The following is a 15060-nucleotide window of genomic DNA, read 5'->3' on the forward strand; positions in this document are numbered from 1 at the left end:
AACTAAAGTAATAAAATATGTTTTCATACCTGTATATCGTCATCACAAAGTTCCAAGCACAGAAGGTTCTCGAAAGGCTTCAGTAATGCTTCATTGAAGTGGAAATGGGGTAGTTCAACTTGCTGGTTTAACAGTGCTGTCGCGCAGTCATGTAGGCACTGTATTGCGAGGCTCGCGATCTGGATGTCTTTGTGACAAGCCGCCTGTAAACCAAAATATAACGTCACGTTTCATGAAAACTGTAATTAAAATAATGGAAAAGTTTCACGTGCTACCAAATAGGTCCAAAAACCCAAAGAGTAGATACTGACTGTTGGAATTTGGTCTGACTTCAAAGTGAAATCATGTTTTTGTATTTTAAGTCTCAAATAATGATAATGTAACAAATTTGCAGCAAGAAGCTATCACATTATTTTGTTCCTACCTGCATGAAGTGCGGTCCCACAACAGTCCATATCCCCATACGATGCGCGAGTGGCCGGGCGGCCCGCAGACACCGGAGCGCCACGTCGCCGGCGCGGCACAGTGCTCGCGCCGCCTCGCCGCCGCCGCGCGCCGCGCCCGCGCCCGCCCCGCGCCGCCACCACCACACGTTGTTGTTCGCTACGTCTTGCTCCCACGAACAGAACAGCTGGAATATTAATTGAATTAGAAATTATTTAAACTGAGACTTTGACTTCTCAGATGTTTTGTCGACGGTTAAACGAACATTTTATCTTGTTAGCATAAAACTTTGAGTACATCCGATCTATTTCTTAAACAGCAATGACAGGAAACTGACACTACGGTCTAAGACCAAAAATTATTATGATGCTAATGGCATTACGTAAGGGTAGTCTTTTGAGCAAATTAGTCTGAAATAAAAATAAAAATATCTAAAATTATTGAATGATGAATAGTGCGTACCAGTCGATGGTGGTGCTGCACGAGTCTCTGCAGCGCGGCGCTGAGCGTGGGCAGCGTGGTGGTGGCGGCGAGGCGGCTGAACAGCGTGTCCGCCGCCGCCGACAGCGCGCAGCACACGCGCGCCGCGCCCGCGCCTGAGATCACGTTGCCGCCCTATACACACGACAAAATAGCCACATCATTTTTTTTATCTTCAAGGTGAATAAATCAGCTATAACCGAAGATAACTTTTTGTTCAAAAAATTCTGTAGTGTCTAGGTTACCTTACCTCTTGACGACATGTTTCTACGATCTTGGCTACTGACATGTCATTGTTCAAATTATTTTCGAACACCGGCTGTAAGAAGTTGAACACGTCCACGCTGAAAGAGTTAAAAAATATAAATTTTAACCACGCAGTACGTCTAAACAATTATCATTTCAGAAGAAGACAATACATTTTCTCGTAAAGGCTTTGTTCGATTCGTACATCCATTTGATAAACCTGAATTCTCTAGTAATCTAAGCTCTAATCAAGTTGTTGTTACACTTACCAAGTCTCGTCCTCTCTTCCATCCAAGCCCAGTTTGGCATCAGCTTGCAGTATAGACACAGTCTTGTTCCTGCCAGTCTGCATGGTGACTATGGGCGTGGCGTTGTTGCCTTGATGCCCGAACAACGAGTGCTCGAAGCTCGACACGTACTGGCACGCTGCGAATATGTGCTCCCAACATTCCGGTGCTTTTGAACCTAGCTCTAGACCACCTGGTATGAGGAAAATGATATATAGACATTGAAAAAATAGGACAAAGTCTGTCTAAAGATTTGCTATGCATTATACATAAAAAATGGGATTTTTGAATACAACAAAAAAAAAACAATTATGAAACCGATTTTAATTACACAATTCGTAGAAATAAGACTAATTACATTGCTTTGCCAGACCCTCTTTAAACTGTCGGCTTTAAGGTAAAAATTATTCGATTTATACAGCTATAAAACGGGGCAAATGTTGACCTTTAATGGTACTTGCTTAGAACTTATTGGCGCCCAACATGGTACTCCTTAGAAACTCAAGTGCTTGATTTGTATCTTACCTGTTATCAATATATCCAACGACAGTGCATGAGTCGACAATATCTTTCCATTAGGTGGCTGTGAGATCGCGGAGTTAGCTAGCAAGGCCAGTATGCTACTGCAGCGGTTTTGTAAACTCAACGTGTTGCTTACTCTAGCTGCCTAGAAGATGAAGGATTTTCTACATCAGAATCAATAATTACACTCGGAAATATATAGCTATAGTAAATAGAGATAGCTGGACAAAAAAAATGGACAAAAAAACGGACAAGAAAAAAAATTTGGGAAAAGATTGCAGTAAGTACAAAAGAAGAAAAAAAAATCTCTGTTTCTTTTCTCGATTCGACATTTTAGATGGCGATTAAAGAAATTGCAACGAATTAAAGAGACCTTTGGTAATTTGAAACGGCGAAAGAAAAAAAATTGCTCTCCTTACCTTGTGGAGTCCTTCAAGGCACTGTATAGTGAGACCTTCCCAAGCGATTCGCTTTCTTTTGCCGAAAGTATTGATCTTCTTCGATATTATTCCATGTAGTTTCTGCTTCCTGTTCCTATATCCAGTTAGTGGCACACTCAGTACCGTCACCATGGAGTCCCAGATACATGTTAGGATCCTAAAAAGTTATAAAAAATCACAAAAATTTGAAGTCACTCACATTGCCTCGTACGAAAACATTATGCTATTTGTAAAGACTACATGTATTTATTTAGATCTCGAAACGTGCCGTGGCTTTTTAAGTCCCAGTAAGAACGAACTTTATTTCAAGAGCAGTGTACAAGTCTTAAGGTGCTTCTTATAAGTAAAATATTCGCCAACATGAAGTTATCGACCTGAGTCTATAGGCTGGCGACTATGGTGTGTATAGTCCATTACGTCTTTGGTAAGTGACCACTTCTAAGTTTAATCTTAAGTAATAATATGGAAACTTCTTTTACCTTCTAGCCCAACGTAAGCTAGCTTGATACTCTGGTGAGTCGTTAGTGTTGTTGTATAGAAGGGAGACCTCTTTTAACTTCTGCCAATCTGACATCACCGGGCTCTGGTCTAGGCCTCCAAGGTCTGTGGAATAATAACATAATCCACTTTAATTTTTATACAGCGGAGAATCAAATGTGTTCTAAGAAGTCTGTATGCATATTTCCCTACTGAGAGACTCGTCTAGGCTTTTACTGAAGACAGTCAAAGTAAAAAGGTGAATGAAAGCAAGTGGACATTATTTTTGTAAATCAATATGTTTTACGGAAAAGAATTTTCGTTTTGAGCCTTGTACCTCAATTAGATTTTGTTTTGAGTTATATACATTTATTACTCGTTTACTTATGCTGATTTTGAACAATTTACCGACCTGACAGTAGGTGTATGAGCGGGTGGTCGGTGGAGGGTACATCGTGCAGCAGGTCCACCGCCAGCACTTGTTGGTACAGCTCCCGGAGCCACGTCGCTGACAGGTACACCAGCACTCCGCTACCTTGTACCTCTTCATCATTAGAGCAAGATGGCGGACTCACCTGACAGTAGATGTATGAGCGGGTGGTCGGTGGAGGGTACGTCGTGCAGCAGGTCCACCGCCAGCACTTGTTGGTACAGCTCCCGGAGCCACGTCGCTGACAGGTACACTAGCACTCCGCTACCTTGTACCTCTTCATCATTAGAGCAAGATGCAGACTCACCTGACAGTAGATGTATGAGCGGGTGGTCGGTGGAGGGTACGTCGTGCAGCAGGTCCACCGCCAGCACTTGTTGGTACAGCTCCCGGAGCCACGTCGCTGACAGGTACACTAGCACTCCGCTACCTTGTACCTCTTCATCATTAGAGCAAGATGCAGACTCACCTGACAGTAGATGTATGAGCGGGTGGTCGGTGGAGGGTACGTCGTGCAGCAGGTCCACCGCCAGCACTTGTTGGTACAGCTCCCGGAGCCACGTCGCTGACAGGTACACTAGCACTCCGCTACCTTGTACCTCTTCATCATTAGAGCAAGATGCAGACTCACCTGACAGTAGATGTATGAGCGGGTGGTCGGTGGAGGGTACGTCGTGCAGCAGGTCCACCGCCAGCACTTGTTGGTACAGCTCCCGGAGCCACGTCGCTGACAGGTACACTAGCACTCCGCTACCTTGTACCTCTTCATCATTAGAGCAAGATGCAGACTCACCTGACAGTAGATGTATGAGCGGGTGGTCGGTGGAGGGTACGTCGTGCAGCAGGTCCACCGCCAGCACTTGTTGGTACAGCTCCCGGAGCCACGTCGCTGACAGGTACACTAGCACTCCGCTACCTTGTACCTCTTCATCATTAGAGCAAGATGCAGACTCACCTGACAGTAGATGTATGAGCGGGTGGTCGGTGGAGGGTACGTCGTGCAGCAGGTCCACCGCCAGCACTTGTTGGTACAGCTCCCGGAGCCACGTCGCTGACAAGTACACTAGTACTCCGCTACCTTGTACCTCCTCAACAAACTCATCTTCTGTTAGTGATACTTGCACCTTCTGGAAAACAAAATAGGAACTAATCGTATTAAACATTTCAAGCTTCTGCTAAGGAATTAGATACTGACACAAATATTATGTTCTTGAGTGTGTTGGCAACCAATTACGGCAAAGATTTCGTTTCTTTATTATTTTGATATGTTGGAAATTGTCTGAATGTGGAGCTTTTTGGAATTGTCTGGATTTTGATTGGTTGGGAATTGCCCAAATTTATCAATCTGTATGTTAGGTCTCCTATCGCTTAGCTGAGGTAGTTTAAAAATACATAGTTTTTCTATGAATTCATAGCTCGGTTTAGTTATATGATAGTTTTTTGTGAACTTACACTGGGTTGGTTATAGTAATTAGTCCTCCGTTGCTTCAGAGTGAGTAGTAGCGCCGCGTAAGTAGCCAGGTACACTCCATCTGCGTTCATAATACAAGCAGTGGCGGGGGGCTGGGCTGCGTTGTGCTGGCAACACTTTGATGCGAACTCTTGCATTGCTTCGTCCACCTGGAGGCATAAAAATATATCAAAAATTAATTTAGAGAAAGACAAGGAGAAATTAGAAATTAATGAAGGATGAATGAGAATAAGAAGTAGGTTATAGGTAAAGTTTCACAGATCAATAAACTTTTATTTTTTATACGTACATATATAGGTTTTCATAACAAAGACAAGGAGTTTTAAAAAAATGTGTTATGGATATATATTTTAGACATTTTTTTATGATTTTTTTCTTGAGCGGTAGTAATAAAGTTACCTCAATACAAGTTCGTAGATTCAATAACTTTGGCAGCAGAGAATTTTGTAGTGTCTTCACAAATTGCCTTGCGTTGTGTCTTTCTAAGTCCACGTTGCATTCTGTTATGGTGCACCTGGAAAAGAAAATTTATATTTTTTGTAATTTTAGTTGCTACATTCTGAACTTCAGGTTCTGATTCTGATAATTCTAAGTTTTTATAAATAACCAGTTTTCAGTAAGTAAAATTTATTTTTAATTCCTTATTTTACCATCAAGTACTATCAAAAAGTATAATACCTTCCCAAGTTCAGTGTCTTGGGCACAGCTCTAGGCTTGTCGTTGACAGTCTGTCTGTCGGGGTCGTTAGGTGCAGGGTTGCTGGCGCGTGACGGTAGAAAAACATTGTCGGCGTCTGAGTCTACTTCCCCGTCACTACCGGAACTTATATTCTCTGGACCTGACGTATCTGAAACGTATGGAAATATTATTAGTTCCTGATTTGTTAATATATTCTTCACTCCAATGTTTACATTGATAAATCTTCTGAGAGAAATGTTTACATTGATAAATCTTCTGAGAGAAATGTTTACATTGATAAATCTTCTGAGAGAAATAAAAATATGCCAGTCTTACCTGATGAGTCATGTTCCTTAGTTTCGTTGCTTTGTAAAACAGCTACTACATCCCTGAAAATTAAGAAATATATGTTATTAGATACTTCTAGAACGCACCTATACAAGTGCTGAATTAATAACCAACTGGATTTTTTATACTGACATCTCAATACTTTACACGATTTTGATTTTTTGGTTACCTTTGGTGTACCAAGACATTTGTATCACATTGGTGACGTCGCGGGCATATACTGCGTACATTAAATTATAATATAAAGGGAACATTTTAGTATCTTGTTCTTCAGCATAATGAAGTTACCTATAAGGGCTGGGTAGTCTGGCCAGCGTCTGGTAGGTGAGTGGTCCAGTATAATCAGCATCCGGCAGCTTGGGCCAGTGAGCCAGTATGAGCGCGGCTATCTCAGGGCTCAGGTACTCCACAGAGCCTGAGCACAGCTTCTCTAGAGCATCGAGCAGAGACACCACACATTCCACTGCGGCTGCTACTACTTCTGGGTTGCCGCTTCTACCGCATTCTTCTATACCATCCATTATTCTGAATAAGAAACATTAATGATTAGTTTTTTAGGTTTACAAGTAGAGTTATTTGTTATAGTGATATAAATGTTAAGATTTTCATCTAAGGTTAAAGGTTTGGTATTAATATAAGCAAATTATAACTAAAATTGTTAAGCAAATTTGAGGTACTTCGTATATTTTAGTAGTCATTAATATCAAGTCTAGGATTTACCCCAGTTGCGCAGAGCGGGAGTCGATGTAGTGGTTAAATTTAGATAAAAGTATGAAATAACTAGTATTTAAATATATAAATAAAACTTAATCCCGAGCATGTCTCTGATTGCGTCTGCACACGTCTGTCGTACATCTGCGTCATAAATCAGATTAAATATGTCCATGATTACAATATACTTACAATCTGATGATCGCCATGTCATCACTATGTCTCTCGTGATGGTCGACTTTCTTCAGCAGCACCAGCTGGCACAGTCTCTTGGGGTTCTGCAGCAGTTCCCTGGTGCTCCTCAGAGGTTCCACGCGGTGGGTCACCGGCGGGTACAGCAACATTCTGTGGTAGAGTGCTTCAAGCACTGGCCGTAAGTTTGATGTGGATCCCACTAGACGTACTAGTTGGTTCGCTATGCTGGAAGACAATGTATTCATAGGTTTAATTTAATTCGGAACAATCATGACAATAATTATGATAAGTATTTTGTGGGTTTGCTAATGAGTTGGATTACTTGGATTACTTCGCGATAGAAGCAGAAGGTGAATACTTGGGCGAACTTATAGAAAACCCTTGGAAGTATAGTTTATAGATTATCTCAGAGTGTTAGCAAATATGTATGTTTCATGGAAAATTGAGCGTCCAGGCTTTGTGAAGCATCAAATTAAGGTTAAATGTAAATAAGGTATTCTAGATCTTCTTGAACGTTCACAGACCTTTGCACCGAAAACCATACCTGTATATAGCTTTGGCCTGCTTGCTGTTGAAGCTGGGTGCTGAGTTTAGCGCACCAGAGCCTCGGCCGGAGTCGTCCACCAAGTGACCTTCATGCTCTCTGAAATTAAAAGACTTTTTGTATTTAATGTCTTTTTTCCAAATGTTGATCATAATAATAATCAAGATGAGCGTTGCATACTAAGAGTACCTAGCGAATTTTCATCAAGTTTTAAATCTGAAGTGCTGAGTAATAAAAATAATGTTAAAAATCAAATTCAGAATAACTGATTATCTCCTTCTTACCTTGATTTAATATTTTTATCCACGCGCGGTGTTCCAAGGAAGGAGATGAGAGCTGGACAGAACTTCTGCCAGAGGAACGTGGTGAAGTGTGAGTTGCCGCTCACTCGCTCCGACAGACTCGACATCAGCGTCAACAGACAGTCCAGGAAGAATAGGGCCACGGGGTTCTGTTTTGGAGTCCTAGAAATAAGAACAGTAATGAATCTTTATAAGTTATAAAACGTTATTTTTACGGTATATGTATACTTTTTAGTATATGGGGCAAGAAATATTTTTTATCGCTGTGTAAATCTGATGAATAAGAGATCATTATTTTAATCGATTGAAATGTAACAATTTAAGGACCGAATTTTGCATTTGCTAGAGGACGCAATTTTATTTCGCTATCAAAAAAAGGTTTTTGTCCTTAAATATGGTTCCTATTCAGTTCTCATGATGTGGTTAAGAGAAAAAAGTGTTCTTTCTCGAAGTCTGAAAAATTATTTTGCGGTGAAGTGACGTAGAAGCTATATGAACTCACAGCTGTGTTTCCGATAGTCTGCTGCATAAGTACTGAATGACTGGAATCACTTCGCTGTAACATCCTACTGCTACGATGTGGTTCCGGCCCAGAGGGGAGCCTTCTGATAGGAGTTCTTGGCACTCTTCATCTGAAAATAGATAATAATCTGAGGTTCTCTATGTTTTTGAAAATAAAGCTTAAAGGCACACCAACAGTTTAATGTGAAATAGATCTGCGTATAAGAATCACAGGAGAGTCTGTACACACTGCTATTCTTCTCAAAGTCTGCTAGAGGAAGCAAGATTATAGTTTGTTATTGATCCTGTAAGTACCTAGTTGTGCGGTGTAGGCCCGTAGCTGCTGTGCGGCGGCAGCACGGGCTGCAGCAGCGACATGTGGCGGCGCGGCGGCGGCCTCGGCGCAGCGGCCGCACGCCCACACGCACAGGCGCCCGTTCAGCGTGCGCCGCGGACACAGCGCCAGAGACAGGTACATGCGGAAGATCTGCACCTACACCACACAACACATATTCTACAGCACTGTTACTGCCAATCATCACGAGCCACTGATGGAAGGAACCAGGAAGTGCGCTTAAATTACCCAGGTACTGGTACAACACAAAGCTTGATGTTTGTCTCCAAAAATCCGTTATACGTACAAAGAATAGTCCCTAACAATGAAAGAAGGTCAAGAAAATCATGTTTAAGAGGCTGACTGCACTGACCTACGGTACGGTATTAAAAATTCGACAAACGTTAATTTCTGTGAAAACTGAAAAGTCTTTTCTAGAAGTATTTTGGTCTAACTCCCTTACTAGCATACCTGCGTATCGGGCAAGTGATACATGACGGAAGCCGTTGCACAAAGTAACTGCGAAGGCATCCAGAGCGAGTCATCTTCTGGCTCGATGCCGCGGTGGAATCTGTCATCGCGGAGGATTTTCTGTAGAAAAACAAAAAATTAAATATATTGTGAATACACAAAAACTCTGCCATTAATTGCGAGATTCAAAGTCGCAGATTTCTTTTTAGTCTGGGTAATAGATATGCCTGTGGTCTGTTATCAGCTTGCTAGAGTCATCACTTTATACATTAAACTTATTGTTTGGTGCAGTAACAAGAAAGTTTTAAAATATGACACTTACGTGGAAGCCCTGTAAAGCGAATGTGACGAGACGCGGGCGTTTTGTTTCAAGTGCAGTCTGCAGCGGTAACAGGCACGCTCGGCGCAGCTCGTAGGATGGGCGTCGAGCATTACTCTCTTGCACGCATAGCAGTTCTGTACAAAGTAGTGAATAGGTCTTAAATATCTACTAAATACACAGAGCGAAGTAAGGACCAAGGTTTATTCGCTTAAAAAGCGTCAAGCATTATTCTATCTAATAACATATATCATTAATTTTTCTGTTTTATTAAGTACTTAATTACTCTTTTTCAATCCATGGTACCTGTGGTGCTTAAGATGCTAAATGGAAATTAATCATATGGTGGCCGCAGTCATAGCCAGGAAACGAGGAAGAGGATACCACCATACCAATTTCATACAAATAGTTAGTGTTAATAGATCAAGGTGTAAGAAAATAAATTAAGTTCGATTAAGATTTATTTTTCAATCGTAAGAGCTTCTATTTTTCAGTATATATTCTTCGAGTATACCTAGTTGTGCAATAACACGAGCGTAACATAAAATGCCATATGGGTCGATGTATAAACATATCCGTCAACTATTATTTCGTATATTTTATTGTTTATATAAAAAGGGAATAGAGGGAGAAAATTCTGTTTTATTAAGTACTTAATTACTCTTTTTCAATCCATGGTACCTGTGGTGCTTAAGATGCTAAATGGAAATTAATCATATGGTGGCCGCAGTCATAGCCAGGAAACGAGGAAGAGGATACCACCATACCAATTTCATACAAATAGTTAGTGTTAATAGATCAAGGTGTAAGAAAATAAATTAAGTTCGATTAAGATTTATTTTTCAATCGTAAGAGCTTCTATTTTTCAGTATATATTCTTCGAGTATACCTAGTTGTGCAATAACACGAGCGTAACATAAAATGCCATATGGGTCGATGTATAAACATATCCGTCAACTATTATTTCGTATATTTTATTGTTTATATAAAAAGGGAATAGAGGGAGAAAATGGTACAGTACATTTACAAAATATGCTTCTAGAGTCGAACTAAGAATGCAACGTATTGCACTCTACATCTCAGTGGCCATCACTGCAAACATCGATCAAGTGCATTGCAAAATTTCTATCTGGTTTATTTAGAATAGTAACCGATGATCAAGCACGTATTTTTTTTCTTAATATCTATTTATTTACCTAGAGCATCTTGGCACGATTTTCTAAGAGCAGTAAACTTTACTCCGGTCGCCTCTTTGAATATATCCTGGAGTAATTCCTCCATGGCGGCACGGTAAAAACATATGACTCACTTCCTTATATTTATTACACACTTTTCATCTACATTATTTTGCAACCGATCACAAACTTTGCCAGTAACAACGCCACATCAGTTAAATGTTTTGTATAACACTAAATACTGCGGAATATCGTTATTTGAGTGGGTGTAAGTGTATCTTATCGGGACTCTACGTAAGCATACCAATGGAGCATGCCCAGTCCGGAAAATCAATACTTCCAGTACGACGTAATGTTTGCAAAAAAACTTAGCCAACAGGTGGTTGATTTGTGAATATGATTCAAAGTGCATTTTTATCGATAGCAACAAATAATATCATGCCTTGTTCATTGTTTAATTGTTTATTAAATCATTGTAAGAGATTAATCTGTCCTTGAATGTAAATAATATTTGAAAGGTATCTTGATTTTATTGGCACGGACACCTTAAATTTGTTGAAATAAACGTTACGTAATTTAAAGATCATGTAAATCAAGATTAAAGCTGGGTAAAATGTAAGTAAATATAAAATGATTACAAGTGCAACTTTATGTTTAAATATTCGCGGGCAATGAAATGACACATGACATATTGACATCATGACATAAGTGTCTATGGTTTTGTTTGTAGCCGTAGGATTTTATATAGAGAGGTAACTTTAGCTTTTAATAATTTGTATTTCAGTTCATTTAACTTTATGCTAGATTAATATACAATATAGGTCAATAGTTTATTTATGTACTTGGATACACAGGTTTATTTTACTTTTGACATCATAAAAATCTCTCCAATAAAATAGGCTGTCAATGTTATCCTATGCCTGGTGTCTATTGGCTTTATGACGGTCGCACAACTGTCAAAACAGTGCAAAATAAAAATGGTGTCCTGGAGTGCGTTGGGCCGATCTTTTGGCATAAACTTGGTTAAAAATAACATTAAAGTACCCCAAATCACCAACAATGTAGCTTTTTCGACAAGTAAAACTCTAGGCGCTGGCCATGGACACAAGACATTTGCGTTACAGCCCTCTAGGTAATGAACATTTTCAGTGATTATCTAACCAATTTTTTGGCAATTTGTTTACTATTTCAGTGTAATTTTCTATCAATGTTATTATTTATGATTCCAGGGACTATTTAAACTTCAATTCATAATGGTAGTAGCGTTAACAAGATGTTTTCATTCAAACGAAATTCATAACCTAAACATTGGTAATTTGCAGATGGCAATGGCACAAATTCAAGGATATGCTCCACTTCTACGCGATGTTGGGGCTGATTCCTGTAGGCGCCATCATCTTCTACACCAACGTGTTCATTGGTCCAGCTACCCTGACTCCAATTCCTGCTGGATATGAACCCAAGCACTGGGAGTACCACCGCCACCCTATTACCAGATTCATTGCCCGCTACATTCATAATCCTCCTCAGCAGGTAAAGTACGAGCTAATCAAATTGGGTTCATATACTAATATAAAATCATAGAGTTTGTTTGGTTGAAAGAGCTAATCTTAGAAACTACTGCTGAGAATTGAGAAAATATTTAAGTGTTGGATCGCCTATTTATTGAGGAAGGTTATAGGCTATATAACATCACTACTCAATAGGAGCGGAATACTGGTAAAAAAATGTTTCTAAAACAGGGATAATTATGACCCATTCTCTCATATGTGATGCAAGCAAAGTTGCCCGAGTCAGCTAGTTGCTATAAAAACAGTATTTATGAATGTGTAAAGGTGTAATCAAGGAGGTTAATAAAGTTTAATAACATTGTCCTGGCTAATATTCAAATAAGAATAATTGTGCAGGAGCTTTAGTATCCAAGTGTGCACAATGCACAAAATACTCCATGTTTGACTACTCTCAAAGACTGAGCGAAAACTGAGACTTTTAAGTCTTGATCACTATGATTTCTTGACAGATCTTTGGAATAACTATTTGGTCCAAATATTTGATAATATATATTGGTATAGTTAGAATATGGGTTTAGATGGAATGCTGTATTAGCCCCTTGCCACAGTTATACTGGCATAAGGTGCCATGACCGATATACTCCACCTTTTATTTTAAAGGCCTATAGTTTCAGTTAAAGTACTGATAACAAAGCAATTTTGTTTTTGAATGGCAACAATATAGTTTCTAGAAACCAGATATTCATATATTGTAAACTGTAAAGATTTTTGATTGTATATAATAGGGCTTAACCTTAATATGATAATTGACTTTTATACTTAAAAATGATATTGTTTCGTTACAGGAGTATGAAAAATTCATGCACTTCATTGATGAGGAGAAGCAGAGGATGAAGCTTAGGACACTGGAGAAGCAGATTCTTAAGAAAATGGCTGAGCGCCAAGACTACCAGGCGTACTACTACAGGCCCATGGTCAACAAGTACCTGCGCCATAACAAGCAGACAGGAGACGAAATCATTGAGCGCATTGGTGATGACTACAAAGAATAAACACTAAAACCCTGTGCTATTGGTAGAATATTAGTAATCAAGTGTACTTTTGCATTATTATTTCAATGTAGATAAATAAATCTGTTATCTGTTGCTCACATTTTTATTTATGTCTACCCAATGCAACAGTTTTTGTAAAATATTTATTGAATATTATATACTTTCATTTTGATGTGCTGCATGCTGTGTTTCTATTAGTTTATTGTATGTACAAAGAGAATTGGGGTATAAATAAAAGAATTAGCTTTTATGGTAACATTGTTATTTGATTTACAGGAAATTTCTAACGATTGACAATAATAAATTCCGACATGTGGAACCCTTACAAAATTAATGTCAACACTTACCTAGCTGTATGCTAAATGCCTGATATGATGCTACTTATACATTAATGCAGGTTAAAATATTTGTTATAATGCCACTGGTCATATGGATCTTGGAGAAAGAGGAAGGATTTATCTTTATTTAGGTAAATTATTTCTTGATTATCTGAATAAATGGGTTTAGTTATTTGAGTCATGATTTCGAATCATTCAAGTTAGATAGCTTTTGTAAATAAAATATAATCTTCATAGAATCTTTATTATAACATCCAGTTGTGTTTAAAATTAAACTCATACTAAATTAAGTAATCGACTCTAATGTAAGCTTCCTACAGACGAACTAAGTACGACGAAATCTACATAATAAATAAATTCTTCGGCGGTGCTGGAATGCACGAAGCTCTTAACTATACTGTTACACAATTAAATTACAAAACGATATGATTTCATTATCCCGTTCTTTCAGTCTTCGCAGTTTGTAGAGTTCCAACTATGACCCAACAACTATGTACTTAGATTGCTCTTCATAATAACATTTTCGACTTTAAAAATATTTACAACATTCCTAAGTTAAATAACAATTTCGATTAGAAATTGCAACTAAGCTAGATAATTATAACAAAATTGTATAAATCAGTATCAAAGCGTAAACATAATGTCATATCCGATCGAAGTAAAAAAATAAAATTTAAACTAACAGTATCTAATTTACTGTAAATAAGTAATATGGACTACAATAGACTGTTAGATATACGCTATTTAAAATTGTTTTTTACGATTTCTCAATGATAACAATCCTCAAATCTAAAATTTAAGACGGCTACGAGTTTCTACAATGTAAAATTTAAACATTATATTTCTATTTGCTTTTCTCTTTCTCCGCTTGCGCCGCGAGCTTCGCTTCTTTTTTGGCTTTTTTCTTTTCTTCCTTCGCCTTTAATTTGGCTTGTCTTTCTTCCTCCTTGGCTAATAATTTCGCCTGTCTCTCCTCTTCTTTGGCTTGTTGTTTAGCTTCTTTCTTTGCTTCCTTTTCAGCTTTAAGTCTCATTTTTTCTTCTTTCTTTCTTTCTGCTATTTCGTTCTTTCTATTATCACTGCTCTCCTCTTTTTTGCTTTTGTCTTCTTGTTTTGTGTTTTCATCATCTTTTTTCTTTTTTTCTTCTTTCTTAGGTTTCGATTTGGGGTTTTCCTTTTTCCGTTCAGTCTCTTTGCTGTGATCTCTGGATATGGGCGGGTCGTCCTTATTAGAAGGTTTAAGTGGCCGGAAGAAATGTTGCTTATCCTTTTGAGGCGAAGTTTCTAATTGCGTAACAATTTTCTGGGCACACCTGTAATTAAAATAATTAAAAGTTTGTGTTTAATGAAACAAATGGCATTTTAGATTATATATCTCGCTTCACTACAATTGGGTTTGATAAACAATCGATAACTACGATTTCTATTTAATAACCTTATTCTAGTAGAGGCGGATGCAGCAGCGGCACTCTCCCTGCGTCCTTCGCGAAATTCCCTCTGGAACTCCCGGATAGGAGGTAAGCGACCTGAAGGCTCCCCGGCCGGACCTCCCGTGTAGCTAAGTACTTGGTAGTCCTGTAACCGGGCCTGAAAATATTCCAATAATATATATTTTATTAAATAACTGCTAGGTTGCAATTAGGTATTCAATTTTGTTTAGTTGTGTTCCAGTATAGGTAATGCGAGTCGTAGCGTTCCTCGGAGAGCACGTAAAGCCGTCGGTCATGCGCCTGACCTCTCGCTGGTCGTGTCGGTTATCCGTCCCACCGGGTTATGAGAGCAAA

The 15060-nt window shown here is 38.9% G+C and overlaps 3 protein-coding genes across 5 annotated transcripts in view; 1 reads left to right on the forward strand and 2 right to left on the reverse strand.

Annotated features, from left to right (window-relative positions):
• The window catches only part of LOC142979226 (brefeldin A-inhibited guanine nucleotide-exchange protein 3), a 13712-nt gene extending 3050 nt beyond the window's left edge, over positions 1–10662 (reverse strand). The window contains exons 1-22 of the mRNA XM_076124040.1: positions 10397–10662; positions 9204–9337; positions 8882–9001; positions 8392–8569; positions 8078–8207; positions 7558–7737; positions 7274–7372; positions 6727–6954; positions 6112–6348; positions 5812–5864; positions 5476–5644; positions 5197–5311; positions 4779–4946; positions 3472–4453; positions 2899–3022; positions 2399–2576; positions 1983–2124; positions 1440–1650; positions 1175–1268; positions 907–1059; positions 425–631; positions 30–203 (exon numbers count right to left, since the gene is read on the reverse strand). Coding sequence (XP_075980155.1) covers positions 30–203; positions 425–631; positions 907–1059; positions 1175–1268; positions 1440–1650; positions 1983–2124; positions 2399–2576; positions 2899–3022; positions 3472–4453; positions 4779–4946; positions 5197–5311; positions 5476–5644; positions 5812–5864; positions 6112–6348; positions 6727–6954; positions 7274–7372; positions 7558–7737; positions 8078–8207; positions 8392–8569; positions 8882–9001; positions 9204–9337; positions 10397–10481 — 4161 coding nt within the window. The 5' untranslated portion in view covers positions 10482–10662. The remainder of the gene's footprint in view (positions 1–29; positions 204–424; positions 632–906; positions 1060–1174; positions 1269–1439; positions 1651–1982; positions 2125–2398; positions 2577–2898; positions 3023–3471; positions 4454–4778; positions 4947–5196; positions 5312–5475; positions 5645–5811; positions 5865–6111; positions 6349–6726; positions 6955–7273; positions 7373–7557; positions 7738–8077; positions 8208–8391; positions 8570–8881; positions 9002–9203; positions 9338–10396) is intronic.
• Positions 10663–11319: 657 nt separating this feature from the next.
• ND-SGDH (NADH dehydrogenase (ubiquinone) SGDH subunit) lies at positions 11320–13031 on the forward strand. The gene is made up of 3 exons (XM_076124052.1): positions 11320–11507; positions 11698–11908; positions 12732–13031. Exons 1-3 carry the CDS (start codon positions 11353–11355, stop codon positions 12936–12938), a joined length of 573 nt encoding a protein of 190 aa, XP_075980167.1. The 5' UTR covers positions 11320–11352; the 3' UTR covers positions 12939–13031.
• A 126-nt stretch (positions 13032–13157) lies between these two features.
• LOC142979231 (uncharacterized) overlaps positions 13158–15060 on the reverse strand; it is a 67188-nt gene continuing 65285 nt past the window's right edge. For all 3 annotated transcript variants that reach the window (XM_076124050.1, XM_076124048.1, XM_076124049.1), the window contains exons 7-8: positions 14712–14863; positions 13158–14589 (exon numbers count right to left, since the gene is read on the reverse strand). In XM_076124050.1, coding sequence (XP_075980165.1) covers positions 14121–14589; positions 14712–14863 — 621 coding nt within the window. In that variant the 3' untranslated portion in view covers positions 13158–14120. The remainder of the gene's footprint in view (positions 14590–14711; positions 14864–15060) is intronic.

This window comes from Anticarsia gemmatalis, chromosome 16 (genome assembly GCF_050436995.1).
Source record: "Anticarsia gemmatalis isolate Benzon Research Colony breed Stoneville strain chromosome 16, ilAntGemm2 primary, whole genome shotgun sequence".
Classification (NCBI taxonomy): domain Eukaryota; kingdom Metazoa; phylum Arthropoda; class Insecta; order Lepidoptera; family Erebidae; genus Anticarsia; species Anticarsia gemmatalis.

What these genes read in the sequence shown, in the direction of transcription:
- ND-SGDH (XM_076124052.1), top strand. Translation starts at nt 11,353, where the DNA reads ATGGTGTCCTGGAGTGCGTTGGGCCGATCTTTTGGCATAAACTTGGTT. An exon ending in TTTGCGTTACAGCCCTCTAG is followed by an intron (nt 11,508 to 11,697) that starts GTAATGAACATT and finishes GGTAATTTGCAG; the next exon opens with ATGGCAATGGCACAAATTCA. An exon ending in TTCATAATCCTCCTCAGCAG is followed by an intron (nt 11,909 to 12,731) that starts GTAAAGTACGAG and finishes GTTTCGTTACAG; the next exon opens with GAGTATGAAAAATTCATGCA.